The 14560-nt window shown below is 40.5% G+C and overlaps 1 protein-coding gene across 1 annotated transcript in view; it reads right to left on the bottom strand.

Moving 5' to 3' along the window:
• Positions 1-862: 862 nt before the first annotated feature.
• Positions 863-14560, bottom strand: part of LOC129110685 (E3 ubiquitin-protein ligase HECW1) — a 62170-nt gene continuing 48472 nt past the window's right edge. Inside the window, 9 exon segments of the mRNA XM_054622852.1 lie at positions 863-974; positions 5002-5200; positions 5797-5911; positions 6132-6278; positions 6375-6504; positions 7480-7578; positions 8971-9123; positions 10767-10880; positions 11425-11539. Of these exon segments, the coding sequence (XP_054478827.1) occupies positions 863-974; positions 5002-5200; positions 5797-5911; positions 6132-6278; positions 6375-6504; positions 7480-7578; positions 8971-9123; positions 10767-10880; positions 11425-11539 (1184 nt within the window).

The following is a 14560-nucleotide window of genomic DNA, read 5'->3' as shown; positions in this document are numbered from 1 at the left end:
AAAATATCCTCTCCCATCTCCTAATGTGCAGCTCTGCCTGGAGCCAATAGACAAGATCTATATCATTCAAGCATCTTGACATTGGGTACAGATTGAGAGTTGATTGTAAGGTTATTCTGATTAACCATGAGGTGTTGGCACAAAGCTACATCGCATTTATTTAATTCTTTATGTGCCAGATCCCAGTCTCAGACAGGTTCCTACTGGTCCACCACAGTCCGGATAAATATATAATGATCCTCGTAGGCTCTCCAGATTAAGGACCAGACATTTGTTCCTTTGGCATCGGGTCTACCGGAGTTTGAAACCATCTGAGGAGCTTTCGTTAAAAATCTGCATTATACTTTGTACCACTTGTTTAAAGCCACAATCATAAATGCTTCTGAACTAGTGCACTGTTTGTATTATAATTTCTGTTTCCATTTAAAGTTTGTCTTTGTCTCTGTCTATATTTCGAATACTTTTTTCTGATTTTATAGGTTCTTTACTTGTTCTGTTTCTTATTATCTTTACAACATAATAGAACACAAAAGGTTTTTATCATTCATTACTTTATCACCTAAATCCTTGCTGTGAACTCAGATCGATAGATAGTATCTAAAGTTTTCTTTTTTCAGTGCTGTTGTGTAGCTATAATTTGACTGTCAGGGCTGGGTGCTGTCATAAAGATCCTCGTAGCTAAGTGAGAGACTCTAACACACAGTACCATAACAGTGACATATATCCACATGACCAAAAACGTTGTCGAGTACAATCCAGGTATCTTTACGACGTATCAAGCCCACGAGATCTGCTTTTTATTCTCGTATGTAGCCCAGCCACAGTGAGGGATGCAGTGCTGATGTTGTCCTTCTTGTGCCGCTCACTCCAGGCCAAACGTGCTGGTTTCCTCCACGGCGATCAGCAGCTTCTCATACAGCATTGTGTACGAGGGGTATGGAGGCATGTCCAGACGGTTGAAACAGGTGTGAGCCCTGAGAGAGAGAGAGAGAGAGAGAGAGAGAGAGAGAGAGAGAGAGAGAGAGAGAGAGAGAGAGACAGGTAGACTTTTATGGAGAGTCAAGGCTAGATGAGAATATTTCAACAATTCTATTTATGCAAACAAGTTCCTTCAGCTTATACTTTGCTATAAGCACCTGGAATGAGAAAACAATGAATATTTTCAGAATATAATTTCTGCATAGAGTTTTCCTCTTGTATACAAGGATGCTTTTATCTTCTCCTGACGATTAAAGGAATTGCTGCATGAAAACAGACACATATTTATCTTGCTTTCTTGCTGAGAGTTAGATGAGAAGATTGATATCCGTCTTGTGTCTATAGGGTACATGAAGCTTCAGACAGCAGTCAGTTAGCTTAGCTTAGCATAAAAACTAGATATACGTGGAAACAGCTAGCTTGGCTCTAACTAAAGGTAACAACATCCACCTACCAGAACCTCTAAGGCCTCATCCACAGTATGCTGTTTCCGTTTTGAACTGATATATACGTTACTTAGTTTGAAAAGTAAAACCTTTTCACTAAGTTTGACTAAATTTTGATCATCATACTCTGTCATATTTTCTGTAACCAAGCAACCAATCTACTTCTTGTTTACATCAGCATCCGCATACCCAGTGGTGAATAGTCATGTGACATTTGTTTTCAGGCGTGTTGGTATGGACGGAAATGACTTTGAAAATGATCGTTTTCGTTATTAAACACTGGTTTTAGAGGGAAACGTATTAGTGTGGATGTAGCCTAGAGCTTATATCACGTATGTTTAATCTGATCAAAAACCCCAGTGTTACTGTGAAAACTACAAGTTGTGGTTTGACTAGAAACTGACTTTACTTTTCTTAGCTATGCGAACTGACTTCCTTGAGTGTTGCTGAAATCATGGGGTTACCAGGAAACAAGTAGAAGTACCTTAAAGTTACTGTGCCATGCCAATTATTGGTCCAGCACAGAAAGCACTGTGAAATGAGAAAGTGTGGTTCTACACAAAGGTAACTGTATTATTTCAACCTGCTTCCAGTCTTTATGCTGAGCTAAGCTTAACGTCTCCTGGCTCCAGCTTCATACATACCTTAGATACATGAGAATGTTATCAATAATTTTAAAGAAGTACCTCACCCTTAAAATAACCATTTGAATATTAATTACCAACCTCTTGTTAGCTGAAAATCTTGAAGAAAACTGTGTTATTCCCTCATACCTCCGAGGAGGTACAAAACGGAGTAAATCCTTGATGAAATGAAGTGATTTGGGTCCAGGTTTGACAACAGCAAAACTATGTCAAAACATCAGTTTTAGAAATATAGTAGACACACGCATTTTCGCTAAAACCCAACTGTTTTAAAAACTTCATCCACTTCCTCTCCTGCAAAGAGACTGGAATAACACTGCACGAGTTGTGTGAGAGTTTGTAAAGTGATATTAGATTAAGTTTTGCTGTCATTAAATCTGACCGCAATCTACTTCAATTCATCAAGGATTTTGGGATTCATCATTCACTGTGAAGGCATGAGAGAAAAACAACGTTTTCTAGCTAACATGGGCTGAGAAATGAATTAAACAAATGGTCATTTTGAGAGTGAAGTACTCCTTTAAGAAACTCTGGATTTACTCAAAGTCATACATGTTGGTCTGCTTGTGGACATGAACAGATGACAATATTTATGTCACATAGAACCACATGGCCATGCAGAAATAGAAACTACAAATAGGGAATTTAGACATACATGTACACGTGGACACCTCAACATGTATCGGGACATACTTGACCTGTCTGATATAATGACTGTGACTCTCACTGTACAGGTTCCCTTTGGAGTTTTTCACCTCTTGTAGCCCTATACACACATAAATTCCCACACAGGGTTGTCAGGAAACACAGTCCTACCAATGATGTTACACTATTCTACAAATCATCATGTGGCGGTAACAAAAGACAGAGAAGAAGAAGACTAAACAAGCAAACATGGATGTAAACAATGCTGGATTTAAAATACAGCAAATAAAGTTATTCAACACTGTTTTGCCGACCTAACCGACTTCACTGTGTTTTGCTGCACAGGGCACCTCTAGAGAGAGCCCATGTAAAAGTTGCTGAACAGTGCCCCTTGTGGCAACATGTGACAATTACAAGATAATGGTTAATGCTAAAAAAGAATGCAGCAGCAGTAGAGAAGTGTTAGAAAGTCTGCAAACAGTCTTTGTAATGTCCAGTACAAAAGGTAGATCTATCTACAGTTTATCTAACATAACCTAACTACTAACATTAGCTAACGTTAGCCACAACAAGCTACATGTTAAAATAAAGCTGTAGCAGCTGAGCAAATTTAGTTGTAAGTTTCTCTATTTTAATGTTATTGCTTTCTTCAAAAGTCACATAGTTTCACTTTACACCGACTCAACACAAACACACACTTAGACACACTAACCCCCACATCTCCAAACCTGCTATTATTAGTACATCTGCAGTATATTTTGCTGATGCTGAAGCTTCCATCGTCCACAAAGTCAAACTCTGGCATTTATCCGTTCTCTGCAGTGAAACCTGAGCCCCACTCGTTTGTGCTGAGCATGCTCACGTTTATCTGCTGTTTACTAAAAGAAAGTCCTGCTGTAAGGTCAGAAGAACACACCTTGCAAAATATCACATCTACTTGAAAATACAGAGGGGAAATACCAAAAATAGCTGCTCTGCTGAGCTCCAGCATTGTAGTAAACTGATGGGGGCAGCTTACAGTACCAGTCAAAAGTTTGGACACACCTTCTCATTCAATGGTTTTTCTTTATTTTTATTTTTTTCTACATTGTAGATTAATATTGAAGACATCCAAACTATGAAGGAACACATATGGAATTATGTGGTAAACAAACAAATGCACAACAAACCAGAATATGTTTTATATTTTAGATTCTTCAAAGTAGTTGAATGAGAAGGTGTGTCCAAACTTTTGCATTTACACTGCATGTAAAGCTTCTAGTTATGAAATAATATACACTGAACCAAAGTGCTGGTACATTTTGAAGGTGGTAAGCAGATTGATTTAGTTTCACCAGCCACCATGATCTTTTGAGTCAAAGATCCGACCTTGATGACACGTCAACCTCTCTGTTCTGGCGGGTCCAAAGTCCTACGTAGGGAACAGGACCTGTAGTGACTTAAGAACCTAAAGTATTGTTGCTTTTCATGCAAAAATGCAGAGGGGACATTTTGTGACAATCTCCAACACATTTTCACTCTCAACTCGTTAAATACGGCTGCTTGGTCATTGGCCCTGAGCTTCAAGCTATGATGCTGGTCAGACTAGGATGTGTCAGGGACGGTGTGTCAAGGTTCCGCTTCTTAAATACATAGGTTTTTTTTCAAATAAACTGCAACGAACAGCGGTCTCCTGTGTGAAAGTCCTGTGTATGTATGAGCTATCAAATGCCCCCTCTCCTCCCTAAGGGGACTTCCACGCTCTTTATATAACGTCAGTTGCTCTGAGCATCTAATAACAACGTGGATAGGTTCACATTGGAGTTAGCTGAAATACAGACATGAAGTGTGCCTCAGTTTTTCATGAGTTAGGAGTGAGAATGGTTTTGCTATTTAATTGACTGAGATGTTACCAACAATCTGATTAAAGGATTGTTGTTTCGTTTAATCCCCAACATTTTTATCTACAAGATAAAAGGGGGTTTGTATGAAAACAGAATGAAGTTCGCTGTAGAGACAATTTCAAATTGATTTCCCATACTAATATGGATTTGTTTTTCATTCATAAGTTGACTCATGTGAAACAAGAGTCGAACACTGTAGTTTGTATTAACTACAGTGTTAGTGTTCATGTTCATGTTTCAGTCCTGCGTACACACAACATAGTCTAGATCATGTGTACTGATTTTGAACCTAGCCCTCCGTTGAGTCTGAGGGTTAGAGCAGGACTTCCATGAAGCAGGCAGCGGGTCCTTTGACTGTAGGGGACAAAGTGATGGTAGCGTGGACAGTGTGAGACGTTCAGGTACCTGGGTAGTGATGTGACTTTGCCCCACTTCTCGATACAGAAGCGCCGCAGGCCGTTGGATCCCCGCAGCGCGGCGAAGCCCTCGTAGGGCACGCTGGACGTCCCGGTGACGAACTGCAGCAGGCGGAGACGCTGCTCGTTGTTGAACCGCTCCACAGCAGCCCAGAACCAGCGCATCACTATGTGGCCGTCATGGTAACCTGGTGATCGGGAGTCAGGGAGTTAACATGTAACTGAATAAACTCAGGTTAAGGGCTTTGCATAGAGAGTCTAGTAATGACCAGTTCTATTAGAAATGCATACGGTGCGTAACGAGAAATTGATGTTATTTGTCATTTAATGTAACTATAAAAGGTTAATATTGGTATTTTGACTGGAAAACATCCCTGAAAACAGTGAAAAGTTTTGTTGACATACTCGTTTTACACTTATCCAAGGAAACCTGACATTACACCAGCAATATTTAAACTGGTAAAACTTAATTCAAATGTGGATTAAAAAAGAGTTGCTGTTGCTGAACATTCAGGGTCCAGTATTGTGAACGTTAGTTCTAAGATTTCTGTGAAATGAAACACAGAGTAAATCCAGATGTTCTCCGGCTGATGTGATCATTTTTCCTAATCCAGACGTCAACATTAGATGGCTTTGTTGAGTGGCAGGAAATGGAGACTAGGTTTTACACACACACACACACACACACACACACACACACACACACACACACACACACACACACACACACACACACACACACACACACACACACACACACACACACACACACACACACACACACCTCCTCTGTACTCGGTGTTGCTCCTCCAGTCAAGGAGGTCGATCTCGACTGTCCCGGCGATCACCAGCTCCAGCTCCCGAGCATCGAACACAGACACCAGCCTGGAGTCCACCACCTGGGACAGAAAGACACAACAAGCTAATGATTCTGTTCAGCTGTGTGGGCACACACTCATGTATTATGATGTATTCAGTCTATACAAACTCTTACAGTATATATACTATGAAAGTTATAGATATATAGTGGGTTATTTTGGAGATGTGTTAAAGTGTTTCTCTGTGGATTATAATTTAGGACTTGTTATTTTATTCTATGAACCAGACAGCACTGTTTACCTCGTAGAAGCCTCTGACCAGCGCCTCCGTCTGCTGCACCACTCCTCTCTCCACCCTCCACTTGGCCATTCGCTCGATGTAATCCTTCTTGTTCTTCTCGGTCACCTGGAGGTTGGAGCCGCCGGACTTCAGCTCCCGCTCCGTCACCTGGCAACGGAACAGGTACCGGGGATAAGGCTTGTCATTGTGGAAAAAAAACATACATTCTAGATTAACAACACTATGTATGTTGCAAACGCTGACCTGGCCGAAGACCTCCTCGTTGACGGTGAAGGTGAGGTCCAGGATGTCAGTGATGTCGTTGTCTTTCATCCACTGCAGGGACTGGTGGAACTCCTCGTCCAGATACTCCAGATCGGACAGGTCTGTGGACCTGAAGGACACAAGGAGCTCAAATGTGCAACCCACAAAACTGCTGAGCACAACGGCCGCATGCTAATCAGCTAGCTAGCGCAGATTCATGTCATTCCTGAACATAACCCCGACGGAGGGGAATATATCTGTAGAGCTCAGGAAATAGGAAAGAAAAAGACCAGGATGTGACAGTTTTGGAAACAGAAGCTAAGTATTCTGAACCAAAAGAGTTCACGTGGATTCACGGCTTAGACACACAAACATGGACTGAGGAGTAATTCCTAAATATGTAACATTAAAATTAAAAGGAGTTTGCAGATATAAATTAACTGTTTTCTTTTTCTTTTTTAAAAGATATCTTTAATGTTCCTGAACTAGTCTGCTGGGTCAAGTGACAATACTTTAAGTTACAGACACGGTATTCATATTTTCAACATTTCTCATATTTGGATGGATTTCTATGAACACTATGGACCCTTGCTGTAATGAAGAAGCAGTCAGGGGTTGGATTAGAGCTGTAGCTCTTGAATTCTATTCTGCTATCTGCATTGTCTCAAGGTCCAGTCACAGAAGATATTGCGCTAATATTACGGCGCAAACACACACCTAACATGGTTGTTTATTCTTCTTCTCATGTTTTAAACATGACATGTAAGGAAGCTCTATTGATTTATTTTTCATGACACAGCCGTCACTGCATGCTGTCACTGCATCTTAAAATAAATGAGTTTGAGCAGGGCATGACGATGACTTCACTACTGCCACGATCAGTGGACGGGCTGGTTGTGCCACTCCTTTATGAATGAGCTTCAGCTCCCACCAGCTCTCTGAAGACGCCTATTAGTTCACTGTCACTGCGTGTGGCTATCATCCATGCAGAAAATAAACATGACTTCATTTCACAACTGACATTGACTTTTCAGAGTTCTTATGTGCACACTCTCAGAGTGTGTGTGTGTCTGCAGAAGAACAAACATATAGTGTGTGTACTGACAGTCGGAGCAGGGCCTTGTAGAAGGGTCTGGTGAAGAAAGCATCCAGCAGGTACTGATGGATCAGAGCCAGGCCCAGGATACGCCCACTGAAGCGGAACCTACACACACACACACACACACACACACACGGAACCACACACACACACACACACACACACACACACACACACACACACACACACACACACACACACACACACACACACACACACACACACACAGAGGGAACATTTGAATTAACACTAGAATCAGTGAAACAACACTTTGACATAGGAAGTAGTAAAATAAGCCAACTGGCCTGATATCAAATACATTATTCTCTAAATTGACTTTATCTTTTTGGAATGTGACATCAATGTCATGGTGCTAAAGGGAGTGAAACTAATATGCCACCATGTTTTTATACAATCCTGTCTATTTTGTCACTCTCATTCATAGACTATGGCAGTCTTTTTGGCAAAACACATAATCCATTGACCCATTGTGACTACACCGTTAGTAATTTGCAGAGAACCTGCAGTTCTTCAACTAGTACAATCTTTCTTTCTACATTAAAGTGCCAGCAGCTATGAATAAAATGTATTATACTGTCACCTCCTATCATAGGAATTTGTTTTTCTGGTGATCCAAGTCTGATCTAATTTGTTTTATCAATTTAATAAAAAAGTTTTGCGTTTTTTTTCATCTGTGAACACAGGAGAAAAAAACTTTTCCAGGTGCTTGGTCAATTATTTTTGTCAGGAACATTTGAATTGTTTGTTGTTATAATACTTATTGCTACCACAAGAGGCTGAAGTGCACCTCTAGTCCATGTTCTCAACAGGACTAAATGCATTCACGTTTTCTTCCAGGTGGGTATACATTTCTCCATGCACTCTAATCATTACATTGTGCGTGACAAAGTTATGTTACATTTTAGTGCTGTTTTTCCTTTGGCTAGAAATGTCATTTAATCAGTGCTATGCTTTAGTCCTGTTGAGATCATAGGGTAGAGGTGCACTTTAGCCTCTTGTGGCCAATGAATATTACAACAACAAACACCTGTTTTCACAGATTTAAACAAAAAAAGGACCTTAAAAAGATGATCCTGCTCTGATCCTGATTCATCTGCTCTCAAGTCACAAACATATGAAAGAAAATAATTTCAGATTTAGAAATTGGATCACCAGACTTTTGTTTTCTCACTTTGCCTCTCAGGGCTTCTGTACTAAGTCACGTCACTCCATAGTCTGTTAACTGTGTTCTGGGTTTTCATTAAACTGACTCTTTGTGCTGAATGACTACAGTCAATAAATAAATACATAAACTGTTCCAGCCCTGTTAGGTAGCTACATATCAGCTGGTTTGTTGGAACAATCGCAAACGTAATGAACACTTAGTGCCAAAGTTGCAGATGAGTTGAAGTATTTTTCATAAAACACCGATTCACTAGGTGTGTGTATGTGTGAGTGTGTCACTGTGTGTGAGTGTGTTTGTTCTGTACAGCTCACCATTCCAGGTGGTTCTCAACGAACGCTGACATGGGGCTGATCTGGACCGTGTAGGTATCGTTAGCCGAGTATTCAAACAGACCGTAGTACGGATTAAACAACTCCTGGGACAACAGGAAGAAGAACTCTCTGGACGGACCGCTGTAGTCCAACCTGAGGAAACAATAAGACAAGAGAGAGGAAACATCTTTACTCATGTGGTTCATGGTATATTTGGACAGTTAAACTGATAATACAGCCTTCTTTTGCCATATTTAAGATATCCAACTATAAAGCAAGGAATGTCCGTGTGTTATCTCAAGAGCCGTTCGTCTGATCTACTTCACGCTTGGCTGCTGTATTGTTGGAGACCAAAGGGAGTGCAGTGTCAAATTTGGACATTAGACACATTCACTATAAATAAACGTTGAATCAACAAGAGAGCAGCGCTCTTTGTAACAGTGGGGGCGGGGCTTCAGGGCTCTGCAGAGTCCAGCATGTTGTACACAGAGGACAGACCATAGGCTGTATATAAGATCACTCATTGGTTTGTGGACTGCCCTTTTGAAGCCTCGAGTTCTGCGTTTTGGTCATCGCCATTTTGACTTTTTGCAACCAGTGAACGGATGTGACCATATTTGGGAGAGGAGGAATGATGTAGAGATGCCGTACAGGCCTCTGGTAGCAAATGCAACATGTCACTCACAAAGTAGCCCCGCCCTAAAGCATACTCTGCTTTATGGTCTATTTGACTCATAATTTACTAAATGAACATCACGCTGTATTGAAGACGACTTGAAACTAGAGCTTGAGACCATAAACTCATGTTTACAACGTTTACTGAGTTTCAATGTTTTCTCATAGACTTCTACACAACCAGAGGAGTCCCCCCCTGATGGACACTAGAGAGAATGCCGCTTTAAGACACTTCAAAATTGGCTTCACTTTTTAGAAGCGGAGACAGCGGCTCCTTGACTGCACTGGTTCCTGGATGCTGGATACAGCATGCTAACGCTACATGAATGCTGTAATAATCTTTACTTCACTTCCCTTAAGTCAACAGGCTGATAGCCTAATGAAGCAGCGCTGCTATGCCATTGCAACTTAAAATGTGCATGTTTCTGCCATGCTAACTTATAACACTAATAACGTTCCCCCCCGTAAAATACCTCCTCTCAGCTGTGCCATGCTGTCTGTGCGTCCTCTAGATAATGTCTGTTGTTCTGCGCTGCACTCACACTGTGGTTAAGTCAGAGCGGACCCACGGCATCAGGTAAACACCGTTAGCTCCGTCAGCACTATTGCTGTTGTTTGCACTGTTCATGCTGCGAGCACCGTTAGCCTCTAGCCGCCCGCTCAGCCGGCCACCATGTTGAAAGCCCAGTTGATGCAATCCCTGCCGAGGAGCTGGTGGCATCTGGCAGTGTAGTTGCAGTTTGCAGCTCCCTGAATACCCCTCCACTCACTGCTGTCATGTAAGATGCTTAATGAAAAACCATGGGATCGCATACACCTCGCTCAGAGACATCCTTACCATAATAACACTATTTAAGGAGCAACAGAAGCCAGACTGCCACGCCCAAGTGTCAGTGTTTGACGCCCTTGGCAGTGAGCCCAAGCTGTATGTAGATATGAAGAGCTCATTCTACGGCATCAAAAACACACAATTCTTAGTTTCCAGAGATTATACACCAGTTTTGGGCTTCAAAAGCATGTACAAACAACATCACGCACCCTGCTGTGTAACACATTGTGTGTGTGTGTGTGTGTGTGTGTGTGTGTGTGTGTGTGTGTGTGTGTGTGTGTGTGTGTCTCACCCCTCCTCTCCCAGGAAAGTGACGTAGAGTTTGTTCCTCTGCAGCTCTTTGCGTGAGTATGCCATCACCTGGTTGAAGGTTCCCTCCAGCAGGTGTTCTCTCCTGATCAGCAACCTGCAACCACCAACAGGGCTCACATGTTGCTGCTTCTATCCCCATGCAGGACACATCTTATTGATTCAACTGTTCAGTTTCTGTACATTTTATTTTGCAACAAGTGCAAGAATACAATTCTGCTGGGGAAATTGTTGTCTACTAAATGTAATCAAACCTTAATTTATCCCATACTAGAACCCCAATTCAAGATACACAATTTAACAGAGGGCATTACCCTATTGTTTTTAATGGCAGCTATGTCCCTGTCTTTATGAACAAAGCACATACACTACAATAGTACTACGATAAATATGTTATTACACAATAGATCAGATAAAAATTAAGATGATGCAGATCGATTAACATATACTGTATGGGGGGCAGATTATGATCATCTAGTGTGAGCTTTGATCCCAACTGTGATCAGGATATCTACGATCACATCGACAGTAACTGCTACAGTCTAATGGGAGAATATAGAAATACTGTATTAGAGCCGTCCACCTTTCATTTTCGTCGGATGGTACAATAAACCGTTTCACATGTGTAGTGAAAGTCTTACTTGATCTTGCCCGGTCCCTGCCCGTAGCCCTTGGCTTCTAATTTCCTGTAAAAGTTTCTCAGTTTGGCTTCAAAGTCTCTGCGGTAAGGAGCCGGAGCCCTCGCCCTCTGCAGGCCTGTACACACACACACACACACACACACACACACACACACACACAAACACACACACACACACACACACACACACACACACACACACACACACACAAATACACAAAAACACACACACAGATACAGGTTCATACAAAACACTTTTTGTTTTAAATAGGAGTCTGATACTGAAAGGTTTCACAGCTTTCAACAACAAAAAATGCCAGGAAAAGCACTAATACCATTGGTCAAAATACTCCATTAGAAATAAGTCGAAAAGTACAGAGAGATTATCAACAAAATGTAATTTAGCTATTAAAAGTAAAAGTGCTCATTATGTGGAATGGCCCCATTCGGAGGCTTTTAGAATATTATATTATTGGATAAGTAATATTGATGATTAAAATATGAATTGATGTTCATATTTTAATGTTAAAGCCTGTCAAGCTAGAGACAATTTGAACATTCCATTATATTTTAGAAGATGACAAGTAAATTCAGTGGTGAAAATATTTCAGTATATTATACTCTGAAATGTTGGGAGGTGAATAATGGCTGTTTTGTGTCAAAAATATAAAGAATTGAGCTGGGGAAGGAAGTGAAAATTCAGAGAAAAATATTATTATTATTATTATTATTGAATCTTAAGTTTGCTAAAAGGAGGACCACATCTCTTCATGTTGAATGGTATCAACTTCATCACTCCACAAAAATAACTTTTTTTCTTCTTAGAGAATAACCATTGGATTTTTCATCTTTATAATCTTGGATGTTGGAGTTTTTTCTTCAGTTAGTATTTTTTTATAATACTCACCCCGGCCACCAGCTAGGCATTTTATTTCTTACATTTGTTTTTACCTACTATGGCTCTCATATAATTTGGAAGAAATTAGGTAGAGATCAAATATATAGTAGCATTAAGCCTAATACACGTATATAAAAAAAAAAAAGTTAAATATGTTCATTACTAGTGATCATGATTTATAAATCTGGTTAAAATTTTCGATTGAACCATAGATTACAGCATCAGCATTGTGAAGTCTCTTGTTTATTTTATTGCTTATAATCAGAATATACATTGTATTGAATACAACGTAAACTGTAGCACTGGTACCCAGTGGACATCAGCCAGTCCAGCCTTGGCTTAAAGACTGAGCAGGTTCATAAATGGCAGTGTTGGTTAACTTATTGTTGGGGTTATACTGTACACAGTGTTTACTCTGCAGCTTTAATTATACTGAGTGATAAGAGAGAAATATATACAAAACTCAAAAACACCGCCCGCTCACATTAAGGAAGACAAATCAATCTTTCTCACACTGCTAATGTGTAAGAGGAAAATAATCTCCTGGAATAAGACAAAATAGATATTTAGGATGGTTTAGATGGATTATCTACCTGCCTGGAAGATATCCAGTCATCACTCATTTCCTGGAAGAAATGAGTGATCTCTGTGGGATCTCTCTAACACTGAGACGCACTGATGTGGAGCAGCTCAGCTGAACTCATAAAATTTGTTTTTCCACTTCATGTTTTCACAACGACAGAAGAGCAACTAATGAATGAAGCACAATTGCAAGCCGGGCCTCCCTGCTGTGACCCAATTTCCCTTTATAGACCCTCCCACCATAACATACATAACCCAATACACACACACACACACACACACACACACACAGAGTTGAGGTCTTCTCGAGGCCTGCTGGAGCTCATTAAGATGACTTTAGTGCACCATTACATAGCACAGCAGGCTCTGTCAAACAGCAGTGATTACCGTTCAGGGTTCACCGAGTGTGTGTGTGTGTGTGTGTGTGTGTGTGTTAGTGAGCGAGGGCTTCAGATAGCGTCCTGGATCACTGTGCATCTTCACTGTCGATGGGATTCCAGAGTGCATCCACTAACTATGTGCCCACTGATTACTGTGATACACACAGTGGCTTCAGATGATAAACAGATACCACAAAAATATCAGAAAATCTATTTTTCCTTATATCTGCCATCTTGCTACTATTCAGTTTTTATGTCCCAGCTACCTTACAGCTGCACTGACTGAACCAGGGTTGTGTGTTGGTAAGAATCTGGTGTGGATCATGATACAGGGGTTACCATTTTAAATATTGCAAAACTGTAAGCAAGGCATTTTTATACATCTAACTTTAGGCAAACTGCTACAGTATAAAGAACGTACCACCAAATGAATAAAATCACAGTAAAAAGAAGTTTGTGGGTCACAGTCACTGTAACATCCAACACCATGGCACTACTTTTTGTACAAGCTGAGCCACAGTCTGCTACCAATCTTTGAATGTTAACTATTGATTTAAAATCAATAGTGTTTTTGAGAATAGATACAGTATCACAAATCAATATTTTCTTACATTGCTAGACTGAACCTGTTACAAACATGCTTAGAATTTTGAAGTACTCTACGTGTAGCCTTTAGAAGCCAACGTCATGGTTACGTCATGGTGTTCCATGGAGGCAAAACAAAAGGAAAGACTGGAGGCAAACACCAATCACCAGAGTCAATATCGCCTACAGCTGAGATAATAAACTGTGATTCCAGGCTCTGGAGAGCTACAATATTGGCAAAGCTTTTAACAGATGGAGAGAAAATGTTCTGCTAACCTCCTCAGCCGTCACGGCTGCTGCATTAGCAGCAGAAAAATGAATGACGTGATGGAGAGAAATGTTGATAATAGGCCTAATTATTAGAGAGATGGGGAGATGGCCCGCTGTTAGGCTTCTTTTCTATAACCAGTATGGTGGAATTAGGTGCAAGGTGCAGAAACACTTTATAACTACAGCAGGTAAAACATTTAAGATCTTTGTAAAATACTTTTTTCTTAAATACTTTTTCAGAAGGAAACTGAATTTATCCATTTAAAGACGTGCAGAGCCCTGATACTAGTGCTGTCAACTCTTATTCAAATTTAGGAATAAGTGAATAAACAAAATATTAAATCTGTGGGGATCTGTCCCAATACAGTTTACAATATAATTCAATAGTCAGCACTAGAGGTTATGCCTTAAATGTCACCCTG

The sequence above is a fragment of the Anoplopoma fimbria genome, chromosome 21 (assembly GCF_027596085.1).
Source record: "Anoplopoma fimbria isolate UVic2021 breed Golden Eagle Sablefish chromosome 21, Afim_UVic_2022, whole genome shotgun sequence".
Taxonomy (NCBI): Eukaryota; Metazoa; Chordata; class Actinopteri; order Perciformes; family Anoplopomatidae; genus Anoplopoma; species Anoplopoma fimbria.
Note: the sequence above shows the minus strand (reverse complement) of the source record. Positions and strands in the feature narration are given on the sequence as shown.